The sequence below is a fragment of the Xyrauchen texanus genome, chromosome 6 (assembly GCF_025860055.1).
Source record: "Xyrauchen texanus isolate HMW12.3.18 chromosome 6, RBS_HiC_50CHRs, whole genome shotgun sequence".
NCBI classification, from domain to species: domain Eukaryota; kingdom Metazoa; phylum Chordata; class Actinopteri; order Cypriniformes; family Catostomidae; genus Xyrauchen; species Xyrauchen texanus.
The window spans coordinates 4,435,928-4,460,058 of NC_068281.1; the positions used below are offsets into that span (position 1 = coordinate 4,435,928).

General features: G+C 38.9%; 1 protein-coding gene across 1 annotated transcript in view; it reads right to left on the minus strand.

The window, feature by feature from the left end:
• Positions 1 to 23,503, minus strand: part of LOC127644533 (phospholipid phosphatase 2-like) — a 45,537-nt gene extending 22,034 nt beyond the window's left edge. The window contains exon 1 of the mRNA XM_052127732.1: positions 23,200 to 23,503. Coding sequence (XP_051983692.1) covers positions 23,200 to 23,263 — 64 coding nt within the window. The 5' untranslated portion in view covers positions 23,264 to 23,503. The remainder of the gene's footprint in view (positions 1 to 23,199) is intronic.
• Positions 23,504 to 24,131: the final 628 nt, after the last annotated feature.

A 24,131-nucleotide genomic window follows, 5' to 3' on the forward strand; every position in this document is an offset into this window, starting at 1 on the left:
ACTTAATTGTTATTTCGACAGACTCTAAATGAAAACCGTCAATCAAACTCCAAAATCATTAAACTCTCATGCCGTCAAGTAAATTACACCAAATGGCACTTAAGCAAAGAAATCTATCTACAGAGAGTTTCAAAACAAACTTCCCACTCCAGTAATCAAAAGAGATTAGATTGTTTTTTCTGCATTATGATGTTACAAGGAGGTCAATCCACAGAAAGGTCAAGACTCATTTTCCACAGCTCAATTATCCCCCAACAGTACTCACACATAGCTTTGGACTTCAAGTTTAACGACCGCATGGCAGGCATAGCTTCAAGTTATTACAGTGCCGAGTGATCGGGAGCTGTGCCAAAGGATCGTTTGTCTTTGTGCTAGCATGGGTCCGAACTCAAGGAATAAGAAGCGCTATTGTCTCCAGTGGCTTGTTGCAATGTCATCTGGCTATCAAGTTTCAAACTAGATGAAACTGGATAAAATAAACAGCCAGGAATTCACAATTGGACACAGTTTGTTATTCTTGTGGCCTTTGACTCAGATCTACATTTCCCATGGCCAGAGAAATTTGAAATTGTACTTGTTACTGGGCAAACCCACCAATGCCAAAATACACTTTGAGAATGTTGCAGCACATAGCCAAGATGAAGATTTGGTTTTATGAAGAAGGAAAAAATGAGGACGAGCCAAACAAATGAAAAAGAATAAGTGTTGACTTGTACTGAAATGATAAAGTGAGAAGACAGGAATTTTGGCAGTAACAGTGAAAATCTTGCTAAACTCTGCAAAGCAAATTAACCATGATGACTAGAGAATGACAATAGCATGAGGGACTCCTGCGCCAGCTTCTAATTTGCTTGTTTGAACAATCTAAATTCATTGCCCTGCTGAATTACAAGCCTTAGCATAGATGTTTAAGCAGGTATCCCAGATCTGCCAAGCTGAAAAGTGCCCAAAACCCCTCTAAAACCAGTCAACAGACCAGACTGGGAGACCAGCTAAGGCCTGACAACCACCTTGGGTGATTCATCATTTTGGAAAGTCTATCTGTGAAACAGTTTCACATGTGAACTCAAGCACTGGATTGAATCAAATCTTGGGCAATGGTTCTTCCCTTTGTATATTTCTGGGAAAAGCAGCTCGGAGTTTGCCATCAAGGCAGAGTTTAAATCTGTCTGTTGTGAATGTAAAACACTGAAGTTATAAGCTTGTTGTGTGCATGTGAAATCTAGATCTTTCTCTAGATCAGTGTTATATTCAAATAGAACTGCAAAGTCTGACCGCAGCTGCCGAAAGCATATCGTACGACATTTGTGTAAAACGTCAAACAAAAGATGCCATGAATTACATAATATGCTGATTAATTTATCACAATTAATCGGATACTGTATTTAGTTGCTGACAAAGGCCCTTAAATAACAATAATTAAAATATAGAATTAAATAATTATGTTGCTTATGTTGTTCTGTGAGGATTATTTCATCATATCTGCACCTTATGTTGTTTTGGGGTTGTTTTAGTCATCTGCTGTAAGTAACGATGGCATTTCTCATTTTCGGCTTGTTTTATGAGGCAATAAACAACGCGACAAAAGCATGTAGGTATGTTTCATGGGGGATATCCTTTTCGCTTATTACTTAATGACACACATACAGAATGTGGGGAATAGCACATCGTTACATACGTACATCGCAGCACTGTGATTAAAGCAAGTCCAAGCACATCCTAAAATGGCTCATTTAATAAGTTATACTGTGGAACTGTCACAGATGAGCACTGTGGAAAATCTCTGTGAATGAGTTGCGCATAAGTTAAGTCAAGCATTTCACAACACGCATCGTTTCAAAGCAGCTTTACAGAAAAGCATGCATTAACAAAAATAACCTGTAACATCTATAAAGTCTCAGAGTGATCATTGTGTAGATTGATTAAATATGATTGTAAATTGTGAAGAAAAAATTAATAATTAAATAACTGTATTTCGAACTCCAGTGAGAAAGCTGAAGGTGACAGTGGCAAGGAACACAAAACCCCATAGTTTTTTTTTAAACTGTAATATTAATTACTAATATCTTTTGAAGTTCATCCTGGATTAACTGCAGAAGTTCACGTAGATGCATTGTCCTTTGTTAACTGGCAGATGAAGGGTTTTGTTGGCACTTAAATTATAGTTTATGTATTCCATTTCAAGAGTGTAGTCCATCAATAGACAAAGGTGATGCAGCCAGAGATCAATGAGGTGCATCGCTGTTCAACTGGCAGGTCATTTTGGTGAGGTTCAGTGAGGTCCATTCTAAGTCCAAAGTAAAGGCAGTGGCATATGAAGTATCCAATGTCTTGCAGTTGGAGTTGGCATCAGTTCATCCTCTGAAGTCCATCTTAAAAGACTGAAGTGATGTCTGGCTAGCACCGGCTGCATTTAGTCATCATCAGTCAGAGACACATAGCAGTGGAGTCCGACACCAAGCAGGAACAGAGCTGGATCTGGCCGGCTCTGGTAACCTCAGATATGAATACCGAGGTTGAGACATGAAAACAAATAGAACAATATTAGCGTAGTTCCCGTTAAATTTTATGAAGAGTTATATAGATCATGATAGATGTTTCTGGTTCTGGCAGACCTAACAAAAGCAGCCTAGTTTTGAGTTGATGGATAAATTAGTTGAATGCCTGGGTAAATAGACGAGTCTTTAGTCTAGACTTAAACTGAGGGAGTGTGTCTGCATCCCGAACAGGGCTAGGGAGACTATTCTATAGTTGAGGAGCCAAATAGGAAATGGACCTATCTTCTTTTGTGGATTTTGATATTCTAGGAACTATTAATAAGCCAGAATTTTGTGATCGTATGTGCCCCGTTTCAGAAGGTCTCTTAAGTTCTGTGGAGCTAGACCATTCAAACTTTGTATGTAGTTAACAGAATTTTAAAATTAATATATGAAATTTAACAGGTAGCCAACAATGGGGCTTGCTGGACATCCTCCCATTAATGCATTACAATAATCTAGCCTTGAAGTCATGAACGCATGAATTTGTTTTTCGGCATCAGCAACAGAGAGCATGTGTGGAAGAATGCTGTTCTACAAACATTGGAAATTAGATTTTCAAAGAACATATTGGTATCAAATATAACACCCAATTTCTTCGCTGTAGAAGACAACGTAACAGTACATCCATCGAGAGACAAATTATATTGCAGTGGCTTATTTTTGGTCCAATAATTAGTACCTCTGTTATGTCAGAATTCCGTAGAAGGAAATTTCTGGCCATCCAATCTTTGATTTCATTGATACACTGCTAATTTGGTGAATTGTGAATTTTTGTTGGGTTTAGAAGAAATATCAAGTTGGGTATCATCGGCATAGCAGTGGAAACTTATTCCATGATTCCTGATAATATCTCCCAGGGGAAGCATGTATAAGGAGAAAATCAGAGGCCCTAAAACTGATCCCTGTGGCACTCCATACTTAACTTTTCTTTGATTTGACAATTCCTCGTTTACACATACAAAGTGGTAATGGTCTGTTAAATAGGATCTAAACCATGCTAATGCAAGTCCACTAATACCAACATAATTCTCCAGCCTATTCAAGAGAATGTTGTGATCTCTGGTGTGGAAGGCAGAATTAAGATCTAAAGCACTAGAAGAGAAATGCAGCTGTAATCAGATGATAAGAGCAAGTCCTTTGCAACTGATAAGACCATCTGTACTGTGATGAGCCTAAATCCTGACTGAAGTTGTTCATCTATACCATTTCTCTGTAGAAATGAACATAGTTGGGACTGACACTAACTTTTGTAGTATTTTCAACATCAATGATAGGTTTGAAATCGGTCTGTAATTATCCAATTCTCCAGGATCATGCTGTGGCTTCTTAATAAGCAGTTATTAATGCCACGTTAAAGTTTCTTGGGACATGTCCTAAGGATAGTGATGAGTCAATATTAAGAAGAGAATCTGAGATTACAGGGAATACTTCTTTGAAGAGCTTAGCTGATATTGGATCTAACATCCATGTTGTGGCTTTTGATTTTTTGATAAGTTTTGTTAGCTCATGACCTATTTCAGAAAAGGATTGAAGTTGCTTGTGAGGAAAATTAAGAGACACTTTTCTGAGGTGCTGTGACAGTAGATTGCATAGTTCCAATTTTATTTCTGATTATTTAAATTTTATTAGTAAAGAAATTCATTAATATTACTATTGTGCTGCAACGGAATATCTGGTTCAGTTCATGCTTTATTCCAAACCAATTTAGCTACACTACTGAATAAATACTTAGGATTGTTGTGGTTATTTTCTATGAGTTTGCTAAAATAGGCTGACCTGGCAGCTTTTAGTGCCTGTCTGTAGCTACAGACACTATCCTTCCATGTACCGTGGATAAATAACTTCCACTTCAGTTAAACAGAGCACATCCAAACTATGATCTGTAATAATTTAATTTACAATTAGTGCTTTGGTTGAAAGACCTCTAATGTTTACTAGCCCAACCTTTATATGATGTTTATCTTTTTTTTAAGTTTGACCTTCTAAATGATTTAGTGAGAGTTTTGTCTTTGGTAGTTCGGGGAGCATACACAGTATCTATGTGATATCTAGGTAATACAGTCTCTATGTGTTGTAGTTTATCTGATGTGTGACATCTCAAGGCAGCTTGCAGATGTTCGGATTAACCAGTTTGTCTGCTCCCTGACCTGGGCCCCAGTTAGTAAAATACTTTCACTATTAAGACTATGAGCAATTACTAGAGGGGAGAGCGACACCTTCCCTGGACGGATGGAGTCCATCTCTCTTTAGCAAGGCCATCTCTCTTTAGCAAGTCAGGTCTACCCCAAAAAGTCTTCCAGTTGTCTATAAATCCCATGCAATTCTCCGGACACCACTCAGACATTCAATGACACTAATCTACTATAAACGTCATGACCATGACGAGCAGGGAGGGGGCTAGAGCATATTACAGTATCTGACATTGTTTTGCAAGTTTACACACATCTTTAACATTATCTTTAGGGATCTCTGACTGGTGAAGCCAGACATCGTTAGTGCCTATATGAATAACAAATTTAGAAAATCTACGTTTAGCATTAGCCAGCACTTGTAAATTTAATCTGATATCAGATGCTCGAGCCCCGGAAATGCATTTGACAATGGTGGCTGTAGTCTCTATTTCCTCGTTCCTTACAATAGATTCACCAATTAATAAGACTCTTTCAACATGATTCTCAGTGAGTGCATCACTGAGTAGGGAGAATCGATTGGAAACCCTAACAGGAATGGGAGAGTGGTGGCAATTTGTTAAGCAAGTATGCTCCCGAGACGTCACCCAAACGCCCTGCTGCAGGGGTTCCTCAACCGGAACCAAAGTGTGTGTTGCTCGCTGTACTACCTGCATCCGTAACAGTCTACCGGCTTCTCTTTTTCACTGACCTCCACTAGTGTTCGGATGCGTGTCTCTAACTCATTAATCTTCCCTGTCAGCCTGACTAATTCCTTAAATTTATCACATGTGAATCCCTCACTGCTGAAAGAAGAAGCTATAGTAAACATGTGGCATGAAAAGCAGGAAGAAATAACATGAGTGTATGCCATGACTTACCGCAATGTTTTGTTGTTATGGTTGTTCTTGAGCAGCGAGGTTTGAGATCGATGTGGTTCCTGATCAGCAGATATTTGAGATTGATGCAATAATCTATTTAAACCACAGTGGAGAAAACTAATGTACACACTCGAGATGCTAGATGTAGACGGAACTAAACAGTAGAAAAGGGGAAAACACCCGAAGCACGCAGTACCATGGAAAAAGGATAAAATTATGAATGTATAAGCAATGCTAACCAGACTAGCAAGATACAAACACTCGTGCAGCATGCCAGCAGCAACCAGAACAGGGAGCACAAGCACGCACATTCATAACACACAAAAACCACTGCTGCACATAAAGTCAGGCTGCCGGCACTAATAATACACCACACAAAGATTACGGTTTGTTTTGTTGTTTAATATTAGCTGCATGCAGTTTATAGCCTCATTTTGGTTTAATGCATTATTACAGCTGTTAGAAATTAATATTCTCTCTCTGTGAGCGAGACATCAGGATTACCGTAGAACCTATATAAATGGGCACCATAATTTATGCAAGTACATTATTATTTATTTATCATTTAAATCAGCATACATCTGTAATACAGGCACATTTATTGTTCATGTTACATCCGTAAAACCTTAAATAGCAGTCCAAATTCCAAGCTTTAAAATTACCTATTTTAAAATGAGAATCATTTAATAAATTAGGAAGCAGTTCCAGGATAATGATGAAAAACCTTTTTTTATATTTATATATCTATATATATATATATATATATATATATATATATATATATATATATATATATAGATAGATATAGATATAGATATATCTATATATATAGGTATATCTAATATGTCGCCACAATGAGCTGTGTGTTATCGGTTATCAGTATCGGCCAAGAAATTCCATATCGGTGCATCCCTATAATTTATATTATAAATATAATAATTTAGATAATTCATTTTGCATTACATCATTGCAGCGGACAAGTAAAACATTGATAAGACAATACAAAAATACTTTTTTGGCTTTAGAAGGTAATATATCATTATTTGTTTAACGTTGGCCCACAGTAATCCATTTTGCAATTGAATTCCTTAATCTTTTCAAGACAGATTTATTATAGGGGCTTTTCTAAGGATGTGTGAATGTAGACATGAATCAGACACTTTTGGAGCATCTCACTTTGGTTGTGTCCTGTAATAGACTCAGCGTTTTATACTCATGCTGCTGTGTCAAGTTAAAAGTAGTTTGAAACTTAGAAAAACACATTTCGAGATCCCATCGTTCGGAATGGCACTCCGTCCAGCTGTGTTTGAACATAAGAATGCATTCTCTTCAGATCTTGTGCTATCCTAAGTCAAGTGAGCTTGAGTGTGGTTTGTTCTATGTACAGCTGCGCGTAGCCTATACAGCTGGAGTTTCGCTTACTGTCCCCTGCTGAAACCAAGTGGTACTTCATGCTTGAATTGCTCCAATGGTAGAAATATTTATGTAATATTTGTCGTCATGGCAACAAAGTTTTAAAATTGTATATATCTACACTGAAAAGGTTAATAAGCGATTTTATCTCACCAAAATAATTTTAACATGCATATTTGTTTTTTAATACCTTGTTGCTTTATTTTTTAAAAGTGTGTGTATTTGAATGTTTATGGATTGGTCCCTTTCACTTAAATTGTAAGTGCCCTTACAAAAAAATCAAGAGTTCTGATAAACTTGCTGCAAATGTCTCACTAATTTTTTCACATGCAAATGAGCTTATAATTTTTTGCAAATGTTTCCTAGAAGTTTGCAGCACTTCACCAGTAGCGGTGCACCGGCAGCAAACCTATGGTGATAATGAAAGGTTTGCCACAAAGAAAATAATCAATGACAAGTTTGCAGCAAGTTTGCCAGAACTCTCAATTTTTGTAAGGGTGTTTCACGGTAACACAGAGTTATTTTATTTTTTTGTGGTGATCAATATTATGCCAAAAATGTTGTATTGAACCTGGAATATTACTACACAATTTGAGGTATCATACACCACAGTAGATGTGAGACGAGTTGGTTTAGGGGTTTTAATGTTCCACAAAAAAAGTGGAATGTGGCTGCATTTCAGTATGATAATGTCTAGAGGGGAATCTTGTCCCCTGTCTACTGTCAAATGAAAATGCGTTCTTCCGGACACAAGTGCTTTGTGACTTAAGAGTAAAACAACAAAGAACTTCCTTTTCCAGGAAAGACAAAAGCAAGAATTGAGGAGACAGTTTAAAAGGAATGCACAGACTAAGTCAGAGGAAATTATCGAGAAAAAATAAGAGAGAACGGGAACATGCTCTGAACTGCAGTTCACTCACCAGGTCGTAAATTTATATGCCCGAGCAATGGTCAATTCAAACCAGGGTTCAGCAATAAGGATGTCAGTACGAGAGAGTTTTTGGACAGTTGATGAAGTTTTCAGTTTTACAATATCGGGGAAATGCATCAAAGTTCCTATATCTCTCAAACCTCAATTTCATAACATGCACTCATCAAGCATAGAAGCCAATGACCTTACAGCAAATACTGTAACTCACAAGCAGAAACAGCACTGAGGTCAACGCTCTCATTATATGCTGCTGCCCTGTTATAATAGTGTCTTTTCCAAAGAGAAAGTAATTCATACGGGTTTGGAACAACATGATGACTGAATTTTCATCTTTAAAAATGTCACATGAGTTGAACTAAAGCAAATGAGATGCATTTGAAGAGTTCACAGGTTTGGGGTTTTGTAAAGTGCTATTCTTCAACCTATTGTTCTTGAAAATTCAGAAACTGTGAACATCTGCAGCATTTTCAGTGAACTTGTTGGGAACGGACAAATTAAGAGGGTACAACAGTGCGATTTCCATCATGCTGACACACCGCAAAACTCTTTAAATGCTGATCAAAGCACAAACATCCTCTAGATAAGAGAGACAAATGTGAATTTAAAAGGGATCACTGAACAACAAACCTCTTATAGTGGCACTAGAGAGAGATGATGTTTGGCAACATGCCAGTTCCAATCTGAAAACCAAAAAGGGTTTTGAGGGCCAATGCCATCAGTCGCACAAAGAACTCCAGAACTCTATTCAATTCAGTCTTTTTATATTTTTATCCCCATTTCTCCCAATTTTGGAATGTCCAATTCCCACTACTTAGTAGGTCCTCGTGGTGGCGCGGTTACTCGCCTCAATCCGGGAGGCAGTTGCCTCCGCTTCTGAGACCGTCAATCCACGAATCTTATCACGCGGCTTGTTGTGCGTGACACCGCGGAGACTCGTGGTGGCGCGGTGATCATTGCTGAGGTGATCACTAATGAATAACGCTTCGGATGCCTCTGGAGTTTATTTATAGTTTTGAATGCAGTTATCTTGGGATGCACAGAATGAGGAAGTGACTTTTCCCCTTTATAGTTAGTGTATTATGATTCAAAACGTTAAAATATGGTTATCTTAATACCAGGTGTAAACATGGCCTTAGTTGGCAACAGAATGCTGCCTACCTTTTGTCGAGAGTGTGCCAATGATGCCTTAAGGGATGCCTAGCTTTGGGAAAAGGGCTTATGTAATAATTCCACAACATTTAAACTCAAATGTTCCCTTTAACGTCTTGATGTAGAGTGTGGGTGTATTTGAGAGTGAAAGTGTGTGTGTGTGTGTGTGTGTGTGTGTGTGTGTGTGTGTGTGTGTGTGTGTGTGTGTGTGTGTGTGTGTAAGAGACAGACAGAGAGAGAGACAGAGAGAGAGAGAGAGAGAGAGAGAGAGAGAGAGAGAGGAGAGAATGAGTAATACTCAGTGGTATGTGCTCACAGAACTGACTGCCTGTTAAACTTGACACATCTAATCTACACAAGAGACCTTCCACACACTCTTCTGTTTTCCATCTTTCTTTCCTTTCCTTTGCCAACTAACTCCTTTCTTTCCTTCTCGGTTTGTAATGATTTTCTCATCTCTCCCACACCTATTTCGCTCTTCTGAACGCTCTCCGGCGGTGCATGCTGTGGTCTGTGGTTTTGTTTCATGCATTCTGCGTGTTCAGTGGCGTGAAGTCAGACCTGATTATCGGATTAATCCAGAATTCAGTCTACTAAACCCAAAACAAGCTTTTCCATTCCTTTAGCCCCAAGACACAACCTGCATGCTGAATTACAAAACTCCTACACTGCAAAACATCTGATTCTTAATGTTTTCCTCTAAAGATATCAAAAAAATGTATGTATTTATTATTTTTTTGTTGGTCAAAATACTTTCTTGTATTACATCTTAATATAGAGAGTCAGCTGTAACTAAACCATCCATAGGTTCATTTCCCTGAAACGTGTGAACATTTACGTGGCGATTTTAAAACGTTTGTTGCGTTTGTTTGAGCATCCAAACCCTGACACAGCAATAGTGGCTCAACCAATGCTGTGAATTTGGGGCAGGACTATTTATTTGTTCAACCAATGGAAGTTGGGGGGAGTTTATGGGAAACTTGCTTTAAAACAGGTTTATTTTTTCAATTCTGTTTGGTTGTACTCAGGGCTGGACTGGGAAGAGAAATCATGGGATTTTACATAGCAACTGGCCCAAATGGGTTTGCTGGCCTTTTCTGCATATTGTGGCACCGTTTTTTGGTCCGTTCTGCATAACGCGGCTGCTCATTTTAGCTTGGCCCATTTGGGTCAATCCGCCCCTGATCGGCCCACCGGGAAAATGCACGGTATGACAGATTACAGTCCAGCCCTGGTTGTACTACTGGTGCAGAAATTACATATTTCATTTGACATTTTTCAAGTAAAAAAAAAAGAAATCTTAACAAGTTATCAACAATCTGTCGATGCAACAAGACAAAATACACTTACATTCCAGACTGCTTCTCTGAAAACAACCCATAATATCTATAGCAGCTAAATTCATCTTGTTTTAAGGATATTTTGATATTCTTACTAGGGGAAAAAATTCTACTTTTTTTATTATACGCATTTTGTGTCCCCCGTCAAAACTGACCGGGCCATTAAGATTGTTTATAAATCTCTCATATAGCATATGCTATCACAAGATACTGCATTACATTTCTTTAGTAACTATGACACGGTTTGTACTCCTTTTCTGAACACATATTTTTTTTAAATATATATTTTTATTGATAGAATGATTAATTGAACTAAGCTTATACAGGGCCAGTGGGGAGCACTCAGAGGCCAAACTGCAGTGAGTTTTAGTGTATGAAAAGTAGTTCCTAAAGCTAAAGTAGGCCTATGTCATTTCTGAACCAATAGCATCACCAAACAAAGTTGTATAAATAATTGCTGTTTTTAAACAGATTCCAGAAAACTCACCTCGACTTCCAGTGGTTGTAAAAACAAATAGTCCCGCCCTAAAATCACACCATTGGCCAGCCATCGTTGAGGTGTCGTGCAGGAAGGATACTCAAACAAACAGAGGTATTTTTAAAAGTACCACAAAACCACAGTGTTACACTTTTAGGTGAAATTAGGTGAAATCTCACACATCTCCTTGAACTTAGAGAGAGGTTAATATATTTAAAATCTGCTGTAGTACTGTAGGTACTTGCATGGTACTGCAAAATTAGAAAGCTCTCAGTATGTCACATTATTTTAGCTATTTACGTTGATTGCTTGCAGCTTTGTTGAAATAAATGGAAGCAATCTAGTTTTACAATCTAGGCATGTCTTACATACTTCACACTTCATTACTTGTGACCACAAATATACCCAAGCATCAATTGTTTGGTATGTAAATAATTATCAGCCTGTACTGAGGGAATATGTGCATCTGTCAAGGATATGACAATCATTGTACATAAAAAGTGTCCTTAAACAGATTTAGGGATGGGAGCTTTGAAGCATGGGTTTAAAGAAAAGGAAGTAAAGCATCTTATAAGAATCAAAGACCTCCGCACCTTCAAGCACTATAGCGCAATAGTTTCTCTGCGAATCAGAGCATTTGGGTTAAATCAGTTTAGCAGGTTTTCTGATGATATCTGGCCAGGCATTCCCACACCAAATCAGAGATAGCCCAAGTATTTCACAAGAGAACAATCCAAGTTGATCCAAGTTGAATAGATTTTCTATTAATTGAACCACAAAGTCCAGGAGATTTTAGGAAATCCCGCAATTAACTTTCTCAGTTGAGGCTTGTGATGTTTGGGAATTCTATACATCAGAGGTGTGCTTTTAGCTGGGATGTTTCTGCTGAATTCCATTGGTGGGAATCATGAGACAAAGGAAAAATGAAAGACAGAACAGCAGAGATTCTCTGCATCCGGAGTGTGATTTAACAAGTCAAACAAACATGAATACATCATAAGGGAGCTCATGCGATCATTCTCCTGTGAGATACTGCGGTCGAATGCAGACAAGATGATGAAGTTCATTGCGATTTCACTGTTCTAGATGACTTGTCTGTAACCACACATATATATACATACATACATGCATATATACAGAGTACACACACACACACACACACACACACACACACACACACACACACACACACTGTGCATATGTGTGTGTACAGTACATCCGGAAAGTATTCACAGCGCTTCACTTTTTCACTTTTTTTTGTGTTATTTTCCTCAAAATTCTACAAACAATACCCCATAATGACAACATGAAAGGAGTTTGTATGAAATCTTTCCAAATTTATTAAAAATAAAAAACAAAACAAAAATCACATGTACATAAGTATTCACAGCCTTTGCCATGACACTCAAAATTGAGCTCAGGTGCTTCCTGTTTCCACTGATCATCCTTGAGATGTTTCTACAACTTGATTGGAGTCCACCTGTGATAAATTCAGTTGATTGGACATGATATGGAAAGGTACACATCTGTCTATATAAGGTCCCGCAGTTAACAGTGCATGTCAGAGCACAAACCAAGCCATGAAGTCCAAGGAATTGTCTGTAGATCTCCGAGACAGGGTTGTATCGAGGCACAGATCTGGGGAAGGGTACAGAAACATTTCTGCAGCATTGATGGTCTCGATGAGCACAGTGGCCTCCATCATCTGTAAATGGAAGAAGTTTGGAACCACCAGGACTCTTCCTAGAGCTGGCCACCTGGCCAAACTGAGCGGTCGGGTGAGAAGGGCCTTAATCAGGGAGGTGACCAAGATCCTGATGGTCACTCTGACAGAGCTCCAGCATTTCTCTTTGGAGAGAGAAGAAACTTCCAGAAGAACAACCATCTCTGCAGCACTCCACCAATCAGGCCTGTATGGTAGAGTGGCCAGACAGAAGCCACTCCTCAGTAAAAGGCACATGACAGCCCGTATGGAGTTTGACAAAAGGCACCTGAATGACTCCGGGGCTTTATATAGACAGGTGTGTACCTTACCAAATCATGTCCAATCAACTGAATTTACCACAGGTGGACTCCAATCAAGTTGATCAGTGGAAACAGGAGGCACCTGAGCTCAATTTTGAGTATCATTGAGCTTTGGGTTAGGTTGTAGTAGAGTTAATAAAATATGTATTCCTGTTAACTGTTTTGCATCATTTACAACTAAAAATAAAACTTGCTTTTGGCGCCTCTCTGTGGGCATTTCTCCCAGATACTGGAACTCACACGGGCTAAACGTTCAACAACACTTCCAGCTTTAGCCACTTTGGGGCAGTGCTTCAAAATTCAGTTAGCACAGACAGAACACTATCTATCCTACCTACAGTAAACAGAATCAGATAGACAAAACCAATTTTTGAGAAAAAGTCTCTTTTCACTCAGTGTAAACATAATACAACCCTGAACAGAAATTCTACCCAACTGGCTCATCATCGGTCTTTTGAATAACCAGACACGTTTACAAATTCCACCATTGTCTGGTCAGACACGTAAACGTGAATAATTTAGCAGAGAACAGCATGTAATGCCATCAACAATGATGTTGCTGAAGCTGAACTTGCACAGACCTGATTCTCAAGCAAGCCTTGACATGCTGCGTCGCAATAAACTGACAACTGTGCAATGGGGAGCATTGTTTTGGCCCACTGAGTTTCAGATGTCTTTCCTGTTAGTGCGCACTAACGACTCTAAACGCTGAATGACACAGGTAGGCTCCACCTGCAGGCCACACCCACCCCGCCAAGAAATCAAATTCCCATCGTCAATCACAGCTGCTAAAATGTTTTGTATTGTCTGAAACATCGTAAAGAAAAAGTTCAAGTCGATCATCATCAAGTTCAAGTCGATCATCATTTGTTACAAATACCATATGACTTTCATTCTTACGTGAAACACAACAGAAAATATATAACAGGATGTCTAGAGTCCTTTTTTCCATAGAACGAAGACAAAAAAAAGCACCAAGTCTTTTGAGGATACACAATAGCTTTGTGTGAGGATATGATATAAAATATTAATGGTGCTTGACAAAATGACAATACAAGAAAATCATGTTTACATAACACTTGAAATTATCACGTTACTCTTTGCTTTTGACGTCAAAATGTAAACAGGCATGTGCACAACACTTGTGCACAGCAGATATGCCGGTGGGAATGTTGGTAAAGATGTCTATGCAACGCAAAATTGGGTAATGGGCAAATATCGGCATGTGCCGATCGGTTTCTGCTTGAACGGTTTTTGAGCTTACCCCCAATAAAAGACCGTCATTGAAGGCGTTTCCTTAACATGTTGTCAGCTTATCAAGTATAATAGTGTCAGATTGTACATGTAAACACACTCAGTGACGTCAAACCTTTATACCCATGTATAATAATTAGGGCTGTCGATTTAACGCGTTAATTCAGTGCGATTAATTTTTCCAAAAATAACTAGTTAAAAAAAATTACGCAATTAATCGCAATGCCACCGGACCATAATAAGGAAGATTCCTGAGAAATGCAAGCTTGTAGTACCACCTGTTTACTCCAGAGGGCAGTAAGTGAAACTTCAGCTGTATAGGCAACACACAGTTTATACAGTGAAGAAAACACTTCAGTAGGCAGAACAACACAAACATGCGTTACGTTCTTGCGTTCAAAACACTTGAAGGAGCGCAAATGCGATCTAAGGGATCTCAAGATGCGTTTAAAGATTGAGTATTAAACTGTATTTAACTTGAAACAGTGACCTAAACATTTTATGTTTATGACGCAATGCACCCGAGACACTACACAAGCATGTGGGTGTGGCTGGATTGTGATGGTGCAAAATATTCTGTACATTTTGTGGTATGCAGGCAGAAAACATTTTTCATTTATTTTGGAGTTGTCCCTACTTTTTGGTCTGATTTCTGCAAAATTGTTAGAGATCATATTATTCCCAGCTTTCAACTTTGTTTTGAAAATGTTTTATTCTGTCTTTTTTTTACATGTCTCTTCATAAGGAATATTATGGCAAAGTTTAGTATTCATAAATGTAAATATGGTGGTTATAAACCATTAGTTTTCATTTTTAATTCAGAGGTTCAGCAATACCGAAGAAAAATTAGCCATTTCTTTAAAGATTAAACAAACGCCACCAATTACTTCTCAGATGCCAGTTTGACTATTTTGAGTCATTTGTACAGGTGTAAACATTTAATTCCATCAGACCTCACAGATGAAATGAAGTGTAAATCTAAAGTGGTGAAGGAAGCAGTAAAACAGCTCACTTTAATTAAAATCATAACCATTGAGACTCTCTATAAGGTCTCCATTGATACTCTGCTCACTCATGTATGCTTCAGTAGATTCAGTAGCTGGCCTCTGATGCAGCCGAGTGCACAAGACAATGCCTTTACAGTTCATTACACCAGTGTTACATTACAGTTATTATTATCCACTACCTTAACTAATGCATTATTGGTGAAATAAAGAGCAAAACCCTCATATATTGGAATTAGGAGACTGATTCACCGCAAAACTGATGAAACAAAAGATATCTTTGGAAAAAAGAATAGCATAGTAATAGGGTCGGCGCCATGGGGGGGGCACCAGGGGGCAGTGAAATTGAAATGAAATGTGTAAATCTGAAACATAGGCAAGTTCTTGGAGTGTGCTCTCCAGAGGATCATTTGATTAAACATTAATTTAACACGAAATTTAGATTTCACTTTTTATTAATTTGGTATATTTTTGGCATGTTTTAAACTGTTGACATGCCACAATTTCAGACACATGTACAGGCAAGGGATAAAGAAGTGTCTTCTGGCTGCAGTATCTGCTTCACAACAGTTACCAGGAAGTGAACATATCATGCACTCTGTTTTAGGATGTGTAGTTTGTGTAGTTTGCAAGCCGAGAGACTCTTTAGCAGAGACGGGTCACTTCTATTAAAACGAATAGGAGAAATGCCCAACTGTCACCAATGGTAAACTGATGTAGAAAGGCCAATCACCTTTTCAATCACCTTTTAGATACAGGTGTCATCTGTCAATCAACTTTAGAATGTGCATGTGCATTACAAGATGGGAAAATTTAGTTTTTAGCAGAATCTGAGGTAAAGAAGTCAAGTCAAGTCATTTTTATTTGTATAGCGCCTTTTACAACACACATCGTTTACAAATGATCATGAATTAACAATAAAATACAATTGTGAATTGTGTTTAAATATAAGTAATTAAATAGTAATTGTATTTATAACCCCTGTGAGCAAGCCGAAGGAGACTGTGGTAAGGAACACAAAACTCCATAAGATGTTGATTAATGGGAGAAAAATATCATTTGGAGAAACCAGACTCACTGTGGGGGCCAGTTCCCTTCTGACTAACATCATGAATATAATGCTAATATTACTTATGTATAGTGCAAGTCATGGTTTAAAATTATTGAACTAAGTGTTAAGGGTCAGTGTTTAAACAAATATTTAATTTGAACTGTAAGATTAATGACTAATATCTTTGAAGTCCATCCTGGATTAACTGCAGAAGTTCACATAGATGCAACTGTCCTTGTTAGTTGGCTGATGAAGGGTTTTGTTGGCAATTAATTGATAGTCTATGTATTCCATTTCAAGAGTGTAGTCCATCATTAGAGCAAGGTGATGCAGCCAGAGATCAGTTAGGTGCATCGCAGTTCAACCTGGCCAGTAATTTCGGTGAGGTCTATCCTAAATCCAAGGTTCAGGCAATGGCATATGAAGTATCCCATGTCTTGTGTTTGGAGTTGTCATCAGTTCATCCTCTGAAGTCCATCGTAATAGACTGAAGTGATGTTTGGCTGGCACCGGCTGCTATTAGTCAACATCACTCAGTGACACGTAGCAGTGGAGTCCAACATGAAGCAGGAATGGAGCTGGATCCAGGTTGAGTCCCGAGGCTGAGACAGAGAAACAAATAGAATAATATTAGCATAGATGCCACTCAATTTATTGCAGAGTTATAGATCATAATAGCCGTTTCTGGTTTCAGCAGACCCAACTAAAGCAGCCTAATTGTGAGTTGATGGATAAATTAGGTGTATGCCTGGCTAAATAGAGGAGTCTTTAGTCTAGACTTAAACTCAGTGAGTGTGTCTGCATCTCGAACAGTGTTAGGGAGACTATTCCATAGTTTAGGAGCAAAATATGAAAAGGATCTACCTCCTTTTGTTGATTTTGATATTCTATGAACTATTAACAGGCCAGAATTTTGCGTAATGAACGTGATGGAATATTTTTTATTTTTATTTTATTTAACCTTTATTTATCCGGGTAAACTGTTTGAGAACCACTTCTCATTTACAAACATGACCTGCTAGCTATTGGCGGAGAGGAGATGGTAGAGTGATGTAGCCAATTCAGGGATGGAGATTATTAGGAGGCCATGATATATAGGGGCCAATGGGGGGGGATTTGGCTAGGTAGTATAGGTAATATAGCGTGGTAGAAGATCACTTAAGTACTGTGGAGCGAGACCATTCAAAGCTTTGTACGTAGTTAATAGAATTTTTAAATTAATATGAAATTTAACAGGTAGCTAATGTAACAACGATAAAATGGGGCTAATATGATCATATTTCTTGGTTCTAGTCAGCACTCTGGCTGCTGCATTTTGAACCAATTGTAGTTTATTTATTGATCTTGCTGGACATCCTCCCAGTAATGCATTAAAATAATCAAGTTTTATTCTATTGCTAATCTATTGCACCTATAAATTGGGATATCATGTAAGAAATTCAAAGAACCCAACAAACTGACCCTGCACCACCTGAATGCCCTCCTACCAAGCATTATGTACCACGTACACTGCGCCAAAGAACGATTCAATGGATCCATGCCACCCTCAGCACTGGACACCCTGGCATTCAGATAACTATTAACTTGGTATATAACTAATTTTGGTGGCCTACACTCAATAATGATGTAACCATCTATGTTAAGGCATGCATTGGCTACACTGCCAGCAGACCTCTTACAACCACTGCCTATCCTTGAGAGACCCTGTCTCACCTGTCTGTTGATTTCATCACTGATCTGCCAAACTACAATGGGTATACTACAATCTTTGTAATCATTGACAGATTTTCAAAGTCCTCCAAATTAATCCCCACGAAAGGTCTACCCACTGCCATGGAGACAGCTATCTCTCTGTTCCATCAAGTATTCAGGAACTATGGCCTACCAGAAGACATTGTGTCTGATCGAGGACCCCAGTTCACCTCCAGAGTCTGGCAGGCCTTCTGCAAGCAGCTTGACATCAACATCAGCCTTAGGAAAGTTATGGACCAGAGGAGAGATCGTGGGTAGCCGCTAAGGACATACTGGATCCATCCCTGATCCGAGACTTCCACAAAGCTCACCCGAATCGTCCTGCACCACGACCAAGGGGCGGCCAAGAAGAACACCGGGAGTTGTACGTAGAGGGGGGATTCTGTAACGAATGAGGCTGCTATCCCTTCAGCTGACCGCCAGAGGGAGCCCTCTCCCGAATACTGACACTAACCGTTTCTTCTATGGTGACTTCCTGTTTGTACCATATATAAAGCCATGCTTATCCAATGTCACGTTGCAAAGTATTGCCAGTTTCACTGACTTACTAAGCGTTTATGCCATTGTTTACTCATTGTCATTGCTATTTTCTATGAGTTTGCTAAAATATGCTGACCTGGCAGCTTTTAGTGGCTGTCTGTAGCTACAGACACTATCCTTCCATGCACCACGAAATACCTCTAATTTTGTATTCTTCCACTTGCGCTCCATTTTCCTAGCTGCTCTCTTGAGAACATGAATGTGATCATTGTACCATGGTGCTGGACACTATCAAGAGTGCTAGAGATGACTGCATTTATATTTTCTGTTATTTCATCAAGTTCTTCTAGGCTTTGGGGTTTACTGAGTGTATTAGATAGATCTGGAAGATTATTAGTGAAGCTATCTTTAGTGGTTGAAAGAATAGTTCTACCTGAATGATAGCGTGGTGTAGATTGAGTAACATTAGCTGATTGCAGCATATAAGAGATGAGGTAATGATCTGAGGTGTCATCGCTCTGCTGCAGAATTTCTTTAGTATCAACATCAACTCCATATGACAGAATTAAATCTAGCGTATAATTATGGCAATTAGTTGGTACTGTTACATTTTGTCTGACTCCAAGAGAGTTGAGAATATTGATAAATGCTAATCCCAATGTGTCATTTTCATTATCTATGTGAATGTTGAAGCCACCAACAGTTAAACTCTATCTACAGTAACTACAAGATCTGACAAAAATTAGCAAATTCACCAAGGAAATCAGAATTAGGCCCGGGTGATCAATATACACTGTAACAAGGGTAAAAGAAGATATATATCTGACTTTGTTACATTAAGCATAAGACTTCAACTTATATCCTGTCCTCTGAGTAACACCAAATATTTAAATTGTGGCAACACCTCCTCCTTGACCCTTCAGATGAGGCTCGTTTATAACAATAACCTGGGGGAGTAGATTCATTTAAACTAATATACTAGTCCGGTTTAAGCCAGGTTTCAGTCAAACAGAGCACATCCAAACTATGATCTGTAATAATTTCATTTACAATAAGTGCTTTGGTTGAAAGAGATAATGTTTAGTAGCCTTACCTTCATATGATATTAATCTTTCATATGTTTGTTTTGTTCAAGTTTGCCTTTAATCAACTTTTTTCTAAATTATTTAGTGAGATTTTTGCGTTTGGTAGTTTGGGGAACAGACAAAGTCTGTATGTGATATCTGGGTGATACAGTCTCTATGTGTTGTAGATTATGTGACATGTGTGACGTCTCAAGGCAGATAGCAGATGTTAAGATTAACCAGTTTGTCTTCTTCCTGAGCTGGGCCCCAGTTAGTCAAATACTATCATTAATAAGAATATGAGCCAAATTACTAGAGAGGATAGCGGCACCTTCCCTGGACGGAGTCCATCTCTCTTTAGCAAGTCAGGTCTACCACAAAAACTCTTCCAATTGTGTATAAATCATATTCTATTCTCCAGACACCACTCATACATCCAGCCATTCAGTGACACTAATCTACAATAAACCTTGTCACCACGATGAGCAGGGAGGGGGCCAGAGCAAATTACAGTGTCTGACATAGTTTTTGTAAATTCAAATACCTCTTTAACATTATCTCTAGTAAATTCCGACTGGCAACATGAATAACAATTTTACAAAATCTACGTTTAGCATTAGCCAGCACTTGTAAATTTTATCTGATGTCAGATGCTCTGACACCCGAAATGCATTCAACAATAGAGGCTGGAGTCTCTAGTTCCACGTTCCTTACAATAGAATCACCAATAACAAGGGCTCTTTCAACATGATTCTCAGTGGGTGTATCACTGATTGGGGAGAATCCATTGAAAACCCTAACAGGAACGGGAGAGTGGTGTCGCTTTGCTGAGCGAGTATGCCGCCGAGACGTCACCCAAACGCCCTGCTGCGGGGGCTCTACAGCTGTAACCAAAGTGTATGTGTTGCTCTTTGTAATCCCCGCATCCAAAACAGTATCTACTGGCTTCTCTTTCTCACTGACCTCCACTAGGGTTTGGATGCGTGTCTCTAACTCATTAACCTTCTCTGTCAGCCTGAATAATTACTTACAATTATCACATGTGCATCCCTCACTGCTGATGGAAGAAGCTATTGTAAACATGTGACATGCAATGCAGGAAGAAATAACATGAGCAGATGTCACGACTTACCGCAATTTATTGTTGTTGTTTGTTGTTGCTGAGCGGTGAGGGTTTGAGATTGATGCAATAATCTGTGTAACACAGAGGGGAAAAACGTGTGCGTGCTGTAAAATGCATGCAATTTAAATCGCGATAAAAATAGAAAGTGGATGCACGGATGAAAGAAGCACAATTTATGATACCAGTGTAGTCAGATTTTCCTGCTGATTTGAAATATGTTCTTTGATCGCAATCTTGACCAACCATTTTGGAGATTTCGCAATCAAGTAGATAGAAGCTGCACTGGCATGCCACTTGTTTAAAAATGTAAAAATAGCTCCCCGGGAGCGTTCCAAAGATGGTTGCCGAGTGAACTGACTTGCTAAAATGACTTTGGCAAGCCTCAATTTGGACACACTTGATTGAATATATGTTTCTCATGATATAAATATAATATATATATATATATATATATATATATATATATATATATATATATATATATACAATATTTAATTAAATAAAAAGACAAACACAAATCGGTGCCGGGCAGCTGCCCGTAAATCTCTCTCTCTATCGCACTGCCATCTCCGGTCGGCTAAGGGATAATTAGCCTGATTAGGGGCCGGGTGTGTAGCATCACGACCCGGCCTGCACTCCGCCCTGCCACATTCCTCCCTCGTTCTCTCAGGTCGGGGAGCCCCCGGCATGATGTAACCCCCCCCCCCCAATCATCTTTCCTCACTGTAACAGTGAAGTACTGCCCAAAAACCACAGTAAAATTTAAAAGAGAGGGAAAGGCCAACACGGAGTGGCTGTGGGAGAGAGAGAAGAAAAAAAAAACAGTTACTCGCCGGTTCTCCGATACGCCATAGCTTGGTCTTCGGCCACTCCTCCACCCTCTAACGGACGACAGCCATGCATCCCTGGGCAGATCAGAGGTAGTCCTCTGGACCCTGGCAGACGGAAAGCCCCGCTGCTTTTTTGGTGGACGGAAGGGGTCTCCCCCGCCCCTGGCAGCGGTAACCACTCAAGGCGGCTGGTTGGGAGCCCCTCTTCCCCTCACGGTCGGCGGCCGTTCCTCCACTTCCAGGTGGCCAGGCTCCTCTGTCCTCCGGCAGATGGCCAAGGCTGCTCCTTTGGGGTGGATGGTAGCGGCGCGAACCCCACTACGGTGCATCCCTCCTTCTTCCTTCCTGGGTTTCGGCACCAGTGTAAAGGGATTCATGGAAAGGAGAAGGCAAGAACCGGCTTGACAATATAAATACAAACCAAAAAGACAAACACACACACAGGTGTCGGACAGCTGCATGTAAATCTTTCTCTCTGTCGCACTGCCGTCTCCGGTCAGCCTTTATCACTCTCAAGGGCTAATAAGCCAGATTAGAGGCCAGGTGTGTAGCATCACGACCCAGCCCCGCCATCCACCCTGTCACAAAAACCTATGTTTGAAATTAGTGTAGACAAATACCAATGAATGAATTGGACCTGATATTGAAGGAAAATCAGCTAACACATGTCCAGCATACATACGCTCTTTCACTAATGTTTAAAAAGCATTGAATTTGGTTAAGAGAATGAAAAGAGTCCACAGAGCTGTAATCTACACAACAAATGGTAACTTTGAAGCAGTACATATTCATAAAACATGGTATTACCATGATACATATTCATAAAAACATAGTATTGCCATGGTACATATCCATTAAAAATATATATATTACCATGGTAAATATCCATACAAACATGGTCTTACCATGGTACATCTCCATATAAAACATGGCATTATCATAGTTCATGAGCATAAAAAATGGTATTGCCATGGCACACATATCCACACAAACATGGCATTTCCATGGTACAAAAGCATAAAACATGGTTTTGCAATGGTACATATCCATAGAAACATGATATTACCATAGTACATATGTATAAAAAAATAAACGTGGTATTACCATGGTACATATCCATACAAACATGACATTACCATGGTGTATCTCCATAAAACATTGGATTACCATGGTACACGTGCGTAAAACATGGTATTACCATGGTACATATCCCTACAAACATGGTATTACCATGGTCCATATGCATAAACATAGTACTTTCATGGTCCATATGCATAAAAACTGTATTACCATGGTACAAATGCATGAAACACGGTCTTGCTAAGGTACATATCAATAGAAATATGGCAATACCATAGTACATATGTATAAAACATGGTATAACAATGGTAAAACAAATATATATATTAAATTGTTAAATGCATGTAATAATTATCACTTTGATGACAACGAACTTGGAATGTTACATGAGACTAATGAATGTATCACTTCAGGCATAAATCCATTACATTACACAACTTTTCCCATGTAGAGTAAGGTAAAGCAGACAAAGACAAATTCTAGATACAATAAAAAAAATATATTATCTTTTGTTACGTTTCTAACCTCTTCCACACGTAAGTTAAAAGTTACAGGTGAACTTTGGTAACTCTGGATTTCATAACCTTCTTTTTAGATCATGATATACATGCACATGATATAAAAGAGCAAACTTACCCAAGAGCACACAAAGAATATCCATCAGCACAATAAATAACTTGTTCTTCTTCAGCTCTGTCATGGCTGTAATCTGAAGTTTTTATTGTAGATTGTAGAGGCTCGTGAAAAATCTCGGCTGAAGTGGTAACCCGAACTGCTTGTTCTTCCGGATATCCTGTGTTACCTGTGCTAAAGGTGCACTGATAATGGAAAGGGTCCTCGCTCTGATTATTCACGAGCGCTGCGCTGCGATCATTTCGCGCCAAGGACTTTCTGATAGCGCGGGATCGAACCAAACGCGTGTACTCACTCACCACAGCGGGAAGCACGAACACTAGAAGTGAACTGGCTTGTACTACACTTAAGTATACTCCCCTCAAAATGACGTCATCGATATCCTCTATCCACACACACACACACACACACCTCGATTTGAATGTGATTGAAGAATAACTCTTTCAGATGCGAATTATTATAATCAAGTAAAGTGCTTTTAGACCTTATTCAGAGTATTATATATTACAGTTTTGATTGGAATGAAAACGAGGCTGTGAGGGATAGACTCAGCGGACTTTGGATTGGATTTGATCCATTAAAAGAGACGGTCATTTCTAGTACCCTTCCAAAAGTCATTAAATAAAGAAAACGTTACATACGTTATTAATGTACACAAAAAATGCAACATCATTGTGGTTTCAGTTTTTTTTTTTTTTTTCAATAAATCAAGTTTTTTCTAAAAAAAAATTATTATTACCAAATATTTATAGACTATAATAGACATTATTTCAAGCAGATACAGCTTGATTATAACTGTATGCATGTATAAGATCATTAAAAACCTTTCAAATTTAAGCAGCAAATAATAAATATTGCTCAAAGCAGCAGTTTTAGGGTCAAGCAGGGGTGGACTGGGACAAAAAAATGGCCCTTGACTTGCTGGTCCAGAGCGG